Source organism: Olea europaea, chromosome 4 (genome assembly GCF_002742605.1).
Source record: "Olea europaea var. sylvestris chromosome 4, O_europaea_v1, whole genome shotgun sequence".
Taxonomy (NCBI): Eukaryota; Viridiplantae; Streptophyta; class Magnoliopsida; order Lamiales; family Oleaceae; genus Olea; species Olea europaea.
This window is the reverse complement of record NC_036240.1, coordinates 11,679,880-11,697,027: the sequence shown is the minus strand read 5'-3', so window position 1 is coordinate 11,697,027 and position 17,148 is coordinate 11,679,880. Positions and strand designations below refer to the sequence as shown.

The following is a 17,148-nucleotide window of genomic DNA, read 5'->3' as shown; positions in this document are numbered from 1 at the left end:
CATTGACGTTTATAGATTATAAAATTGTTAAAATTGTCCAAAGCATTAATGTACTACCATTTTATATTTTGATATTTCGTAGTGTTTGTTCTTGTTTCCGCACATTCACATGCTTCTTACGTTTCATTGTTCAATGGGCTTAATTTCTCTAATTAGGATGAACAAATCCAATTCCAAGGTCTAATGTTCATGCAACTCACCTTAGAGAAGGATATAAGTCTACTATTCTCAGAACTGAAAATTGCTTAAGGAAATTATGAAGTTTGTTGAAGAGCATTTCAAAAATGATGATAAGTCACTTGCTACAACACTAATAATGGCTACTTTAACCGTCATGAATTTTGATGGTTCCCACACTGTACACGAGCATGTCATTAAGATGTCTAATATTATATCAAGACTTAAGACTCCAAGGATGACTATGGATGAGAATTTCGTGGAATAATTTATCAATTACTCTTCACCTTCTAAGTATGGTCAATTACAAATAAACCTCAATACGTGAATTGCATAATATGCTTGTGCAAGAGGAGATAATGCTTAAGAATCAAGGTGATGGAAAAAAATACCAAATGAAGTCTAGAAGGATATTTTGTAAGGATTACTAAAGATAAATGAGTCTTCTACCCAAATTCACATGAGACAACACAAAGAAGTCGAAATATTAAATTAATTTCGACAGAATAGTTTTTTAATCATTTTCTTAAGAGAGAGGAGTATTCCCATAATTTAGAAGCTGGAAAATATTTTCAGAAAAGTGGAGATATGTTGAAAATGCTTTATTATTTCTGAGGATGATAATTAAAATTAAGGAAAAAGGTCAAATGGGACGATAAGGAGCACAAATTATTTTTGAGTGCCTGTGAAATGGTTATAGCCGAAGGTCATATCAATGGTAAATTTCTCAAAAAGCATAACTCGGAACTCTAGATTTTCTTGTTCAACACAACCATTAGGAAGAATTGGAACAAGACACGGCAGAAGAAATAGTCGAATGCCATGAGGAGAGACCACATTCTCCGTCGTAACAAAATCAAGTAAAACCACAATTGTATCATTACAGACAATGAATGACGTAATCGTAAAATCAAGCTATCATATTTTCCAATTGAATTTATTTTTCTATATGTTAGTTTCATGCACAATATTAGTACCGGTGTATGTTGATCTGCTCTTTTTTGGGTTTGAGTTAAAAAATAAAAAAATGGCAAATCAATATTGTTTAGCTTTGGGTTAATAGGATATCTCCAATGGTACATTAAAACTTCCCAGCAATTTGATGTAATGAATAGTGTTACATTAAAACTATTAATTTTTTAAGTTTTTCATTATTCTCCTTTTGCCCTTTTCACATAAATTAAAAAACTTAATTATTATAGTTAGAACTATAAATTTTACTTCCTTTTTTTAATATACCCCTACATTAAATATTGGTAGTTCGTTTTTATTATTATTTTAAATACTTAATCATTTTAAAATTTATTTAATAATTAAAATAATATATACCAAATATCTAAAATTATGAAATACTACATTTACTTTATAATTTCTAAAATTAGTCAATTCAAAATTTCAAAATGTGTAAGTTAGACTACTTTTCATATTTTTCAACTTTCAATGAAACAAATCCTACTAGACAGGTTTATAGGAATTTCTTTCATACTTTCAAAGTTTCTAGCAAAACAAATTTTCAAAATCATAATTACATAATATAGATAAATCTTATCTAAATCTTTATCGAATAAAGTCATTTTTTATTTTTGTACATATATAACAATTTAAAAACTTGAAACTAAAATCAAATAGAAACCTTTTAACGAAAAAAAAAAAAGAAAAAATAATAATAATAAAAGTTAATAAACTAAAATCAAATAAAATATTTTTTACAAAAAAAAAGAAGACGAAGATAATAAAGAACTTCTAGGCGCACATTAAGCAGTCAACTTAACAATTGACCGTTTAATTCGCACTTATTATCGAGGCAAAGCGTTTTGTCTATGCCTCTCATCTAAGCGCTTTTTTAGAACACTGATCTTGTCTTAGTGTACGTCCAAAAGTGCCCTAAGCTTCAATAGCCCAATCTACTTTATCACCACAACCTAAGTTCAACACCTCCAGATACACAAACCAGCTTCCAAAGCAACAGCTCAAATTGAAGTATGAATAAGTATAAAAGGAAAATATTTATGTTCAGAAAATCTGCAAACTGAAAACCAAAGTGTAGGCAGCAATTAAAAAAGAAAATCAAATCAAATCGATTATCTTACACTTAATAAATGCATAACCCAAACATTCACATTTTTACTATTGAGACAAGATATTTTTGTTTATACAACTGAAATTTGGGAGGCTAGAAACAACTGCTTCCCAAAGATTATTTCAGTCATTAGTTGCTATAAAGAATGCTCCAAGAGGAAGGACTACTATGTCGAAAATATTCATCTGTCCGTTCTATCTATTTGACTAAACCTATGAATTTTACAATCTAATCGAGTAATACATCCGGGTCAGTGTCGATGATATATTTATGGAGAAATCTATCTAGCAAATAGTGGAGTGAATTTGCATTATGGGATTGACCCGACTAGAGAAAAGAAGAGCCTCATCCCTGTAAAAATTGAAAGGATGGACGTTTAAGTAGTTCTGCTGCTGCTTTCACACCAGTAAAATCAGAATCCTGGAGAGAACTGCTAATATCGTCGACCGAGAAAGGGATGCTGCAGCAGCAAAAACAAGATAATCAATATATGAACATAATTTTATGAGTCGAGAAAAAAAATCTCTTACAACGATACCTTGAGTTATCATCCAACAAAAAGGAGTTGCTATCGGCATCATGAGAGTCCAACATCATGATATTCTTCATGCTAGAGATTATCTGTAGAAATCCAATGTAGGGATATAGGAGAAAATCGAGATACAATTTTGAATTCATATTTGCAGTTGGAAGAACGGAAACTTACGTCTGGAGATACACTGCTAGTATTAAAATTGTCATCCCTGTAGAGAGTACAAATTCTATAAAGCTGTTGAATTGTTAGCATCTGGGAATATCAAAAGATAATAAAATATCAGTAAAATAGAAAATTACAGAAATTCTGTGAATTATTCTTGCATTGAGTTAAGGAATAGTACTTCTATCAGTGCTAGAATTCATCACTACTTTGAATTCAAAGTGATGAGAAAAAATTGCACTAATTCTATTCTCTATCAGGGAGTGAATGGAACATGATGAAAGAATCAGGTAAAGAGAAGAAACATAAGAAAATGAGACAATCAAGAAAAGAAGGAAAATATTACACAAAGATGGACAGGCTTACAGGGCACAAGTCAGAAGTAAGATCTTCATAGGTTATTCGTAACTTTTGGTGTATGACCTGCAGATGAGGTAAGATTTTGAGTCAAACTACAGGCTGTATAATTCTCGTCAACATGAGTGAAAAGTATAAGTAGACTTCAGCAATGTTCAACATGTGTCAATTTCAGTTCAATTGATGATAAATCATCACAGATGTCCAATAAATTGCAGTAAATACTGGTGATTTAAAATTATTTGCCAGCAAGAGAACAAGAAACATACCAGAAACCCTACAGCCTGCCGTACATGTTTTAATTCATCCCAAGATGAGCCCACATACTGAAACAAGATTCATAGTTAGACAATCTACAATTTGCAGCATGAGTAATCCAAATGCATAAACTTATACAACCAATGCTATAAAAATATAAAGGAATAGATGCATGGCAATAACCAGCTAAAACCAAAAGTCTACCTTTTCTTTTGCATGTCCACACCAAAGTTCTAATTCATCTAAACCTGCTTTTACATATTCACCATTGCTAAATGTGCAGCACTCTCTACGAAGGAGAAGGCTGAGAAAAATGCAACAATGTTACACCACACAAATAAATCTGGTAATATTATAAAAAGAAAATATCAGGGCTTTTACAAGAGCTACCTATTAAAAAGCTGGACGTCAATATAAGAAAAGATCTGCGTGAATATTCTCTGAACAAGGACGGGAGGCACCTGAAACAAGCATTGTAAGATTGGAGTGGATAGAACTTCCAAGGTATTAATATAGTTAGTATTGCTTACAAAATTGTCTTGCAGAGTACTCAGAGTCCCCTTTAGGCTCTCAATGATGCTTTTCCAGTCATTGGTAGGATATCTACTGTCGAAGGATATACCAGATGATCGCAAAGAATTTTCTGTTGACGTTCCGGGTGCTTGAATTGTTTCTGTTGACGTTCCAGGAGCCTGAAATGTTTCTGTAGGCGTTCTGGGCACCTGAATTGTTTCTGTAGTCGTTCCTGGTGTCTGAATTGTTAGGAAGATAAATATTAAGTACCATATATAAAACATTAGATATGAAGTTCAAAACTCTTGAATATGGTATAAACAATGAAAAAATTGGAAGTTACTGATAAAAGAAACAGTAAAAGAACTGGAGAGGAAATTTCCATTTTTGGTAATAGTTAGAAATATTGGCTTCGAAATAAATACTCCCTCCATCCCATTTATATAGGCTTACTTTCCTTATTTTCTTGTCCTGATTATATAGTCATGTTTCTTTATTAAGCTTGTTTTTTTTTTCGTTTACTAATACACCCTTATTTAATTTGTCTAGTTATAACCAATTTTTTCCCTTAATCTTGAAATTGTACAAATATAAACAAGGGTAAACTAGGCAAGTTATTGGCAAAAAAACTTTTAATAACATTAAATAAGAGTTCTTAATCCGTGTGAAAAACAAAACAAGCTTATATAAATGGGACGGAGGGAAGTAGTTCTTTGAAGGGTGATTTATCTTCTAAACCTCTACTGAAATGCAACTAATACAAAAACATTTTACATGATTTATTCCTTAAGTCCTGAAACACAAAATACAAAATCTAAATACGAAAGACAAGAAAACATAAAAGGCTACGTCATACAGAACCACAACAGATCATTAAAGATTTAATTTAGAAACGAGGAAGTGCTACCTGGATACATGAAGAAAGAAGTGATGACAAGTCCTTTTTTGAATTATCTCGAATGATACCATAGATCTTCTCAACGTAAGCAGTCAGCTGCTGCTTAAAAAGCAAAGCAGGATACTTGGCCTCAACCTGGCAGACTTTGTCAAGTCCGCCAATTGAGAGGTTAGCAGAAGAAGAGGACGAACGAAATCCCTGAAAAAATAGTATCACATCATTACTATTTTGTAGTTGCCCGGATTCATATTTAAATTCTTAAAGCCAACTCATTTTTCAGCAATTCGATAACAGTACTAAAACAATTAAACAAATAATATCCACATACTTGGGCCATCCTTCCAAAAAATGATGTTGGTTGGGGAGGTTTCCTTGGAGTTGATGAACCAGCACTAGAGGATTTTAGAGTTTGCTGAAGCAAAAACAAGAGCGTTGATGTGTTGGAGAGCCAATAGGCCATGTGATTATTGTCTGCCTCATTCTGCAAAAATACAATGCATCCCGAATCATTTAAGCAACAAACAGCAAAGAAGCAAAAAGTTGAATGAATTCGATACAGAATGACATACTGATTTAGTCAATAAGACGAGTAAAATACATTGTATTGCAATCTCTTTGGTATTTTGTTAAATGGAAAACATAACAACGTCGATATAAAACCAATAGCACATTACTAACAATTTCATGTTGTACATAGTACATTAATCAAATTTTTCATTTTAAGAAATAACTATTAAGGATGAGCTCTAGCAATGATCATAACCCCTTGACTTCAAAGTGTAAAACGAATGAGTTAAGAGATAGAAAACAAATCAATTGACTGTCTTTAGATGAAAATGGAACAGAAACAAGTGATTGTAACAGAATAAATCACTAAGACCAATACCAAGCATTATCCTTCGGATGTCATACTGAATATATGTCAACAAAATGTTATGTACAGATAGAAAACCAGAACCTCTAGCAATAAAATCTGATAAGTTCAATATAGGAGAGAGAGGTAACTTTGCTTCAGGAAGAAAGCAAGAAAGAGAAATATGCTGATGTAGGCTGAAGCAGAGAACATGAATTGCAGGGACTCAATTGCTATCAATATTAGTGCAGAGCTATTAAAAAGCTATAGTATTTTCATGTTCCTAGGCCTTAGCATACCTAATCCAAATTAAAGTGAAATTTTAGTTCATAATAAAAGAAAAGGAATCATACAAAAGGTATAACCTAAAACTAGAAAAAAATAAAGAAGCAAGTAAATCCTAAACTAATTAGGAAAACATCTTAACAAAATAACTGCTAAAGGTCCTAAGACTACTTTAGCATAACGAAAATTTTGTTAAACAATCTTCCTTTCCTTAATAAACAATACTCATCTTTATCCTGAATACTACAACCAGGGGTTGAGTAAAATTTACAAAATGCAGCAGAAAGTTTCTGCTTCATTGTGAACAAGCAGTGTACAATAAAATTGCTGCATGCATTAGCATAACTAGTTTCTGATATCTTCAGAAAAGGTACCTCTATTTCAGAACCTATAATCTGAATAAGACGATCAAATACACTAGTTCTTTCGGCTTCAAATGATTTCCAGTGAACAAGACATTTGTATATAGTGAAAGCAGCAACTGGTTTTCCTTCACTGAACCCAAGATTTTCAGGCATGCACCTGATAAGAGCATCTATATTCTCCTGCAACAAGAATGAAAAGCAAGGTACTGAAATTTGGTTCGACAAATTCAAAATTAAAAGTGCTAATTCGAGTACTGGAAAATCAGGAAACATCCACGAGGCAGGGGAAAAGATCAGTCTGTGATTTCCAATCCAAACTTTAGGATAATTGCTACAACATGAGGAAAAACATTTAAATCGCTTCCTTTTTTCCCTTCCGTATTTGTCAGTTTTTTCTCATTTTTCAAACAATTTCAATATTCGAAAAATGAACAAATAACACCAATGATGCATCTCAGTCCAGATAGGATCTTGTTACATTATCGTCCCACTCCCCAACCAATTCCACAAAAAGATGCAGTAGACATCGTTTTGTGTGATTGGCACCAATATTGAAAATCAACTCTACTATTGAATTTCCTAGAGATATAATGATCAAGGATTTCAATATCATTTTTATTGTATGGGAATAAAAGATTTAATAATTAAAATGAGTGACTACAGAAAACTTGGATGAATAATCCCCGAAATATTCTTTCTTTTCAATTGTTTATTTTTGGGAAATACCACTACCTTGAATTTCAATTGCATTCAGTCTAAATCCTTCAGATAAATAGTGGCCAACTAAAAGAACATCAAAGGCCTAAGACTTTTATCACCTTTTCAATTTGTTGGTGGATTTTTCTGTTTGAAAGCACAAATAAATGTCTCACTTGGCATATCTAACATACCCTACCAAATGACTCAAGGCTAAAATGCATGTTTTGTGGGACACAATTGATTGTTTCAGGTTTACTGTTTACCCGACTTCTCTCAGAAGGCAAAGAAGGCAAAAGGCGCAGAACAGAAATTAAAACAACAAAGCTGAGAGAAAATGACATACGCGATGTCTTTCCATAATGGATCTCCTCAATGTGTCATCAGATACAGAGCCAAATCTTTTAAACAGAGTTGCATTCTGAGTTTCCTGTATCAAACAGCTCTACATGAATGTGTTTAGCCAATAATTTTGTCTGTACTATAGCAGAGTATATTTAACATCAGCATGCTACTATATAATATATTTCACTACCTGATGACCATTCTCTACAGGCTGCAATTAATAGAAAAAGAAAGTAAGAATAGAAACAAGAAATAGAAGAAATAATCAAAGGTGTCCTAACCTGAGTTGTAGGATTTAAATGTCCAGACATTTTCCCAGCTGCAGAATTTATCAAAGATTGCTGCCGGAGAATCTGGTCCTCAGTTTCCATATCTAAAAGTTTCTCTTCGAGCCTGAAATTAGACAGAGTCAAAACACAATCACAGTCAATGGAATTTTCTGGCTTCAGAAATTATACATGATAGAAAGAACTCTCGTGGGCACTTGAAAAAAATAAAAAAATATCAGCACGAAAGCAATAATGTCCTTGAAAAAAGCTGACTGGTATTTTAAAATGGATCAGAGGATTTTAAGTCTATCATAATAGCAACCTTTGCATATCAGTCTTCAACTGAATAATCTTTGATTCTGCCTCCAAAGCCTGCCTTAATCGATCCTCACTAAGTTTGCTTGTTTCCTCATATTTCTTCTCTGTTTCATCTATTCTCTTTTCTAATGAACTTACTAAAGCCTGAAGAAACATATTTCAACATGAGAATTACACATCAGAAGAATAAAAAGAAGATTCTTGAATTTCGAGAACAAACCTTAAGCTTCTCATTTTCAGATGTTAGCTTATTGACCAGTTCCTGATCAACAACGGGGGCCTCTTGTACAGCAGGGACCTTTTGTACAGCAGAGACCTCCTGTACACCAGAAACCTCTTGTACATCAGGTACCTGTTGTATAACAGGAACTTGCTCAGCCAACTTCTTCATAGCTTTACGTTCCTTTATCAGTAGTTCTTTGGTTTCAAGAAACTGAATTCGCATTTCCTCCAAAGCAATTTGTAGTTCTAAATTTTCCTGAGTTCTGGCATCCTCAATGTCAGCCTAGAGAGTCATCCTTTAATTAGAGGAACATGATGTCGAAAAAAAATTTCATAATCGTACTTTAACATGCCCAGTATATGAAAAGATGCATAACCATTTATACACTTTTGTTCAACAGTGGCAGATATGTACTGAGAGCGAGATATTTAGTACAAGAAAGGCAAATCTAACATAGATCTAATACAAAGATATTACCCTCATGCCTTTCTCAAGCTGCAGTTGCCAAGTTAATTCTTCAACTTCCTTTTCCAGCTTGCTTTTAGCAGCTTGTAGTGCACCAGTTTCCTTAGCAGCCTGAATTAAGGCACATAGTCACTTTTTTATGGTAATATAAGCATTTGATGATTCAAGTAGAAAGCTTATATACTTTGCAAAAACATGGGCTCTTCAAAACTTCACAACTTGTAGTGTTTAGAAAATATTGAGCAATAAATTTCACATAACACACCAGCCTGAATACTCGTTTATTTAAGAGAAGTAAGAAAATCACATTACATTTAACTGAAGCAAGCAAGCATTCGTAGTTCATATAACTCATTATGGTAAAGCAAAACACCTAAACAATTGCTAGGTGAAGTAGATAAATATTTCATCAAGCATGCACGTGTGGATTCAATCTTAGAACAGGCACCTCAGGGAAACAAGCATCAAGGCATTATCATTCTAACTCAAAGATTGATAACCTTAAAGAGCTAACTATTGTAACTTCACCAGCAATTTGTTGAAGAAAATACAGTTAAAAGGAGAAACTCTCACCATTTTAAGCTTATGTAGTTCTTTACGAGCCATTCTTGCTCTCCAGGCACATTGGAAAGTAACTGCTGCTTTCTTCAACCTCAAATACTTGCGGCAGGTCAAGTATCCTTGGCAATGACTCTGGAATAAATTCCATCATATTAAAGAGGGACATTTTTATACAGAAAAGTTCAATATTAGACATGGAAATTGAAAAGGAATTTGCTTCATCGTGAAAATATATCGATTGACTAATAACGTATGCACACGGCTATGTGTTCATTATCTGTTGAGAAGGATAAAGCCAAGGTGTGCAAGGTCTAGGACATATTGGCAAAAAAACAGTGAATCGTAAGGGTTGCCGCCAAAGCCATTGGACTTAACATATCAAGAGTGTTCAGCAGCACAAAATGATGTCATACAGACTCGAAATCCAGATCTATCCACTTTAAAGATGGTCTGAAGAAAAATAGTTACAGACTAATGCACAACTTGATATAAAATCAGCATATTTTGTCTGGTAGATGAGCAAATGTTTGTTCACTTCTCTGGATATTGAGTAATTATAAGGAAGTCCGGTGAACATATAGGCATAACAGCTACTTCCACATATCAGAGGATATAGCAATTTAGTAAAACAGCTAAGTGAACTCAGGTTAACTAACAGCAGATGTCAAACAGCGTGCAGCTTTGATCTGATAACGATGATCTCAGATAATATAGATTCTCTATTAAGAAAGCTGGAGTACCTTCAGTAAGATCAACTAAATTTAAATTTTATTAATGTAAGAGAGTAAAAAGAAAGGACACCTGTGTTAACGGAACCTGGTTTTTATATGAAAATTACCTGAATGAAGATGGCTGCTATTTTTTGCCTTCTAAATTGAAGCAGTCTGCGGGCAGCCATTCCACGCATTCCCGCCTGAAGGAAAAGAGCAGAAGAGACCAATAATGCATAAGCTTTCCTAGAAAGAAACATGCGCAAATCTTTCTGAATCGTTGAAGCAGCAGCCTCTTGTCTTTTTTGTTCATAATGTTGGCGTGCAACTTGTCCTATTATTACAAAGAAGCCATTAATAAACAGATACATTACAAATATGGTCACTTGGAATATAATCTCATATATTCACAACACTAGGATAATAAAAACAAACCCATTATACATTAGCCATACCTCTACACCAAGATTGCATTTGTACAGCAGAAGTACGTAATGAGATGAAATTTTTGCGAGCTGAATGTGAACGAACTTTTCGCTGGATAATGCATGCAGATTTTCCAAGGACCTCAGCTCGAGTAGCATCTAATTCTGCCATCTGACCAACTCTTAAAAATACTTTTGTTTTACCAATCTGCAACAATACATGATCAGCATGAATAGTGCCTCAGATCGTTCAACAAATACAAGTGATCAGCATTTATTAAAAACAAAATGGATATTCAGTCAAAAGCCTAATGAGAACTCCCCCATCAGTACAGAATGAACCAATAAGAAGGCCATTACTTCATTCTGAGGCAAATAAGAGGCGCCAGAACTTTGTTTGAGGATAAAAGGCATAATAACCTGGTCGCTGTTCTATACATATGTGAAAGGTTCAGAGCACTTCTGGAGGCTGGAAAGAGAATTATCAGAGAAACTGATCTGCATAACAAGTGTTTTTGACACAGAAGGGACAAGTAGCGGACATGCAACGAGTCTTTCAGCAAATTTGTTACTATTGTGCTTGGGCAAATGTCTATACAATTTGGCAATTTTCATGAGCAAGAAAATATTTGGAAATGAAATTGAGGCACAAATAACTAGTGAGAAAATAGTAATGATACTCCATGTCAATGTACTCAGGGCTCAACCTTGTGTACTAACTAAAAATGAGACCATGCCGGGTCAAGTGTACTGAGAAAAAGTAGCTAATCATCCATACACAATATAGTATAGGTGCCCTATTCCTCTTACTCTCTTAGCATGCAAAATGCCCACTTCTCTAACACAAACTCAAAGTTATGCAAGTACTATTTAAATGTTAATGAGAGAACTGACCAGAAAATATGGAATAAATGAAAAATACCTGATACCCTTTTAGGCCAGCCTTCTCCAAAAGTCCTCTACAAGCAATGACTTCATCGCAACTATCAAAATGTATAAGAAAAAATATTATAGCGAAATGAAGATAGAAGGGATCTAAGGAAACTTAAGCAATTGGAGTTTGAATAGGAAGTAAGCTTAAACTGTTTCTTTAGCATATAGACACATAGACCTGTTGTACTTATGTTAATTGCCATCCTAGTAGTTTTGGATATAATTTTCTACCATAGTTATAAAAAGAGGTTTGTATCTCGTTCATCTTATACATAGCTAATGAAGAAAAATTCTTAATTTTTAATTTGAAAATACATGTCAGTACTTAAGAGTTAAAATCCTGGAAAACTATAATATCAAAACATTAATTTCTGTTGTTACATTAGTTGAATGGATTCTCCATCCTCTATCCTACCTAAAGTATAGAGTAAATTATTGATACATTTTCCAATCATCTTTACCATGTGTAAGATCTTTTAACCAAATCAACCTCAAATTACTTGATAATGATGCAAAATATAGCAATGCAATGTGTTTGTAAGTCATAAACATAGTGAAAAATATGAATGTGCAAATTAATATAAAGATCACATAGGCAAACATAACTATATCATTGCAAAGTTAAGTATTAATGATAATACGTACAAATATATTTGCACTACTCATTCATTTTGTAACAGCATGCATTACATAAGTACGTAACTTCCCATTTTGTAATATAAAATAAAGATTTTGTAAAACCCAAGTTCATGAACATACAATTTCCATCTTCTCATGTTGTAGGCATTACTTTATCAATATTGTTTCATATTTGTGTTTCATGTCATATAGAGAGAGTGATTGAGGAATAGAGTGAGGCGGCAGCATTGAGTGGTGATTTGAAGGAGAGAACAAAAGGGTTAAGAAAATATAAAATTACCACACCAGTTTAATTTAATTTCGCCATCTAGCATGTATGCGTGGGCATGCTTTTGATGTAGTATCAGACCTAAGATTGGTAATATATTGCAAAACCCTCATTTACATCTGCTTCAATCATTTCCTCATGTTTCGCCTTGTCTGTGCTACTATTGGACCTTTTGATGTAGTATCAATAGGACAAGCCTTATTTATATCCATTTCATTCGTTTACTTGGGTTTCCCCTTTTTTGTTATTGCACCTTATTCTTGGTTGTTCCACATCCGCGCCTTGTTTTTATCTCTCCACTTGCAATCGGATGCAATCTTATGAAACATCAGTTAAATGTCCCCTTCTAAGTTAACCATATGAACTCGGATGGCTCTTTCTAGTCAAATACTAATTGATTTGAAAATGGATAATTTAAATAAAAAAATAAATAAAAATATCATGAGAAAAATAGAGTGCCAAGTCAGGCACGGAGAAACATGCCTAGATTTTCAAATTTAATGCAGATAAATACGTATAATATATGCGCTACTCCGTTTGACATTGTTCTCGGAACAAGTACTCGAGTATTTATGAAGTCAATACCTATAATGTATAACAAGCAACATATGAAATTCTTAGGGTGTAGGGGTCACAGACATCACACATCAAGTCAAACAACCCATGCTAGTAATAGAAATATTTCTAATCTGAGAAAGGCGTGCAGCTGGGAAGCTGAAAATTTTGAAAATCGTGGGAGAGAACTCATCATATTGAAAATAACAACGGCTAATGGAATTACCTTACACTACTAGGATAGAGGATTTTGAAACGACTTATGAATTCGTCAAATGTTTTCCGAGTGGGATATCTAGCACAACTAATCCTGATTGCCTCCATAACTCCCTAGAAAGAAATAAAATTGTGTTCAGAATGCTTGGAAATGCAACATCCGGTTACAAACATAACAATTGTATCAAAAACCGATTCAACGCGAGTTAAGAAAAAATTAAATAGAGAAACTAACCCCACATCTAAGTTGCTGCAGCACATTAGAATTCTCAAAGATGGCAGGCTTTAAAAGATTGTTAGGCTTCACACAACGAATGTAGTGTGGCTCTGTAGCACTGAGTGTCTCAAGCAGAGCTTGCAATTGTTGCTGTAAAGTAAATGAAATGGAGATAAATCTGGAGGAGGTAAATAACAAACCTTCTGGCGTTGAACAAATATAACGAATGAAATGAACCTTGAATTGAGAACCAATGGAAGAGAACTTTGATGTTTTAGAAGATTCCTCAGATAAAGGTGGGAAAAGGCCAGACACAAAGGGGCAACTTGAAGCACTAAGGAGGGCTTGATGTTCTCCAATGACATAGTCTTTGTTCTTATCCAAAAATAATTCAGTTTGATAATTGACCTGAAATCAAAGCCTTATCTGTGAAACTCAACTTAAGCAGCAAGGGGCATTTTTCTTGTTAAATACTGCAATACAGTGCCAGTATATTATGGAATACTTAAGTATTTACATACGTCACCAGCATAATGGCAAATGGTGAACCCAGTCCGTGAGAACTTTGGCTTGCTAAAGCGTTTGTGATCTTTGAATGTCTGGTATAGCTTTTCTGCAAATGTCTCGTGTGTAGATCTTGGAAACATGCTATAAAGAATAAGCATAATAAGAAATCCGACAAATATAAAAGAACATAACAGACAGATTTTAACATTTCCTAGAAAGAAAATATAAATCACAGTTATGTACATACCAAGCTTCATCAAGAAGAGAAATAATGCCACCAGGTTTCTGAGAGCAATAAAATATATCAAATTTATAAGCTTCAGACCACAATACTAGAAAAATATCTTAACCAAAAAAGAAAAAAAGAAAAAAGGGACTACAATGAACGTAAAACAAGAAATTACTGTTTAACATGTCTATTATGTCTTTTTAATGTTAGATACTACCAACGAAAAGAAACAGCATTTTGGAACAACATAAATTCACATAAATCAGCACCTACTAAGAAATCAGATAGTTACGGTCAGAGGAAACACTGGAATCAAACTTCGATTACTTAATAGAGGACAAGGCTCAGAGGAGCTGAAAGTTGAAAGTTCAGCAAGTGTGCGCAATAGCGTCTGATGGTAATGAGGGACATAAAATATATATGGCATACACGAGATAATCTATGACTAAAACCACCAAAACATAACCACATTATACATCTTTAATCATTTTCATTTATGCATCAAGGATAATGAAACACATGGCATGTGGATGTAGTATTTTTTTTATTTTTATGTATTTTGAGTTTTAAAGATTACATAAAATCATATTTATTCTTCAATCATTTTCGAGACACATAGCATATGGATATAGTATTTGTTATGTATTCAAATTTTCAAGATTACACAAATCATATTTATTTTTCAATCATTTCCGTCTTATTAAGCCCCCATTTGGCCCTCATTCTCCTTCTCATTCTTTTTCTCTCTCTTATTTTCAACCACACGATCTTCCATAAAATAATATTATACGTAAATCAAAAAAATTTCATTCTTTTTCAACCGCACATTTTTCAAAAAAATACTATTTCAACCATTAAAATTTGAAAAGAATGGGATTTCAACCATTAAAATTTGAAAAGAATGGGAGCCAAACGGGGGCTAAGTATGCAAATCAACAGTTTCTTCAAAACTGGAAAAGGTCCCTTTGGAAACTTCTGTAGTTTGTAGAAGAGTTTTCAAAGGAAGCAACCTTGGGCCACCTACATCCAGTAGCTTTTTCTTATCACAAGACTAATTTCTTATATGTTTACAAAGTGTTTACGAAAGGTTTAAATTATAAATACATAGAAGTTAGTTAAGGATAAAATGGATGTACACTTTTAGATTCCTCAAAATATTTGAATAAAAAATAGCTTGATTTTTTATAAACAACACGAGCTTAGTCTTAAAAGCCTTTTTCGCATTTCAAAAGCCGTGCCAAACAGCCTGTAAAAAATTTGAAACATGTAAGTTTTGAAACTCAAAATATTTATCTCCATGAACAAAGACAAATTAAGTGTCACCCGAAAAGGGGACCGTTGAAAATGTATAGATTCCATACCTTTGTTAAATGTTAAATCCCGATCAGTAATGATAAATTACTCTATAATAAAAATAAATATATGAATTTCCCGTACAAATGCATATATTGTATGTCAAACCCATTCAACATCTAAAACTTAGAGATATTTTAAGAATATCTGGTCAAAAATGTGCAATGTGACAGCATACCTAAGTATGAAATGAAGATTGGAAGAGGCTTTGAAGTAAAGATCTTTAAGTATCAATTATTTTTAACTAGAACAGTGCGATCATACCAATGCAGACATACCATACTATTAGAAAATATTATGTTAGGTCTGAAAGTGCTAATTCTTTACTTGAGTAATTCTGATAATAAATACACAACATTTATTCATTTTTATTTTTCTTTAATGTACTTCTTTATTGGCAAAAAACATGAGGGTCTCTCAGCTATGCTTGACATTACAAGTTATGCACAAAACGATCTGTTCGGAAAATATAATTTATAAACAATAGCCTAAAATATCAGTCCATGTCTAATGACTAAAGTTGGGCACTTTATTATGTAAGGTCATATTGTTGTCTACTTGTTCACAACACAATTGGGTGAATGGTTTCTCTCAACCATACTAGTGTTTAGGAGACATTAACACATTCTAAATGGATTGGATGGGACCAAGTTATGACCAATGAATAATAATTAGCACTTCTTTTATTTTATAAGGTCCAACTTCACAGTCGGGTAAATGGTTTTCTAAGTGAAAGCACTAGCACATTCTGGATGAATTGGACAGGTCTGAGTGAAATTCAATTTAGCACAAGGCCCATTATATTAATCTAATTTCCCCATTTTAATTCTAGGTGACTAATGAACTCAAGGTCATGACACGAAGTCTGAAGCATTGAAGAGTGAAATTACTATTTGATCAATACTTTGGTGCTTTCGTAGTTCGAACTGGTTAACATTAAGAAGATATATCCAAAATGAATCCATAACTCACTAGCAAGATCTGAATGTGTTGGATTTTATGCGCAATATTAAAGAGATGAAAAACGGAAATCAACACAAGAATTTTACGTGGTTCGGCGATGTGCCTACGTCCACGAGAGCGAAGCGGAGATTTCTTTATTCTGTTATGAAAAATAGGGTTACAACATATTATTTATACTAACCCTAATCTGGACCCATATAAAACTTTAAGGCCCGTACAGAAAATACCCCTGTACCGTACCGCGGGGGCACCTCCAACCCATTCAGCATCCCTAACAACCAGACAGTGAATTAAACCTGCGCAAGGCCAATGCCGTTCAATGCGCTCCACTCCGCGCCAACATCGGCCCATTTGATCCAGGGCCTGTGTTCCACTCTATATGAGCCACATGTACAACAATCTCCACCTTGTCGAATATTCATCCCTTAGGAGAAAAAACATAACCTGGAAAAAATCACACCATCTAGGACCAATGGGTTGGGACACATCTTCTCTAACAGTTAGAGATGTTAATCAAGTTCAAACAATGCTTGAACTTATCCATTGTGATTGGCTTTGTCATCATGTCTGCTGCATTTTCTGAGGTATGCACCTTCTCTAACAACAGCTCTCCTGAAGTAACCAACTCTCTTATCTTATGAAATCTCACGTCAATGTGTTTGGTTCTTGCATGATAAATCTGACTCTTAGCTAGGAAGATGGCACTCTGACTATCACAGTACAGCTTCATTCCATCTTGCTTGATTCCAAGTTCCTTGACAAGCCCCTTCAAC

At 33.7% G+C, this 17,148-nt stretch overlaps 1 protein-coding gene across 3 annotated transcripts in view; it reads right to left on the bottom strand.

Moving 5' to 3' along the window:
• Window positions 1-2,281: 2,281 nt before the first annotated feature.
• The window catches only part of LOC111393640 (myosin-6-like), a 28,919-nt gene continuing 14,052 nt past the window's right edge, over window positions 2,282-17,148 (bottom strand). Inside the window, exons 14-39 of one of the 3 annotated variants that reach the window (XM_023019283.1) lie at window positions 14,078-14,115; window positions 13,845-13,971; window positions 13,561-13,731; window positions 13,342-13,473; window positions 13,117-13,220; window positions 11,418-11,478; window positions 10,526-10,703; window positions 10,199-10,404; window positions 9,373-9,492; window positions 8,812-8,910; window positions 8,332-8,616; window positions 8,116-8,255; window positions 7,806-7,917; window positions 7,715-7,735; window positions 7,526-7,624; window positions 6,493-6,663; window positions 5,309-5,461; window positions 4,990-5,178; window positions 4,100-4,321; window positions 3,960-4,030; window positions 3,774-3,873; window positions 3,581-3,637; window positions 3,321-3,377; window positions 2,964-3,044; window positions 2,796-2,878; window positions 2,282-2,717 (exon numbers count right to left, since the gene is read on the bottom strand). In XM_023019283.1, the coding sequence (XP_022875051.1) occupies window positions 2,603-2,717; window positions 2,796-2,878; window positions 2,964-3,044; window positions 3,321-3,377; window positions 3,581-3,637; window positions 3,774-3,873; window positions 3,960-4,030; window positions 4,100-4,321; window positions 4,990-5,178; window positions 5,309-5,461; window positions 6,493-6,663; window positions 7,526-7,624; window positions 7,715-7,735; window positions 7,806-7,917; window positions 8,116-8,255; window positions 8,332-8,616; window positions 8,812-8,910; window positions 9,373-9,492; window positions 10,199-10,404; window positions 10,526-10,703; window positions 11,418-11,478; window positions 13,117-13,220; window positions 13,342-13,473; window positions 13,561-13,731; window positions 13,845-13,971; window positions 14,078-14,115 (3,192 nt within the window). In that variant the 3' untranslated portion in view covers window positions 2,282-2,602. The remainder of the gene's footprint in view (window positions 2,718-2,795; window positions 2,879-2,963; window positions 3,045-3,320; window positions 3,378-3,580; window positions 3,638-3,773; window positions 3,874-3,959; window positions 4,031-4,099; window positions 4,322-4,989; window positions 5,179-5,308; window positions 5,462-6,492; window positions 6,664-7,525; window positions 7,625-7,714; window positions 7,736-7,805; window positions 7,918-8,115; window positions 8,256-8,331; window positions 8,617-8,811; window positions 8,911-9,372; window positions 9,493-10,198; window positions 10,405-10,525; window positions 10,704-11,417; window positions 11,479-13,116; window positions 13,221-13,341; window positions 13,474-13,560; window positions 13,732-13,844; window positions 13,972-14,077; window positions 14,116-17,148) is intronic. The other 2 variants (XM_023019284.1, XM_023019285.1) reach the window with 2 other exon arrangements.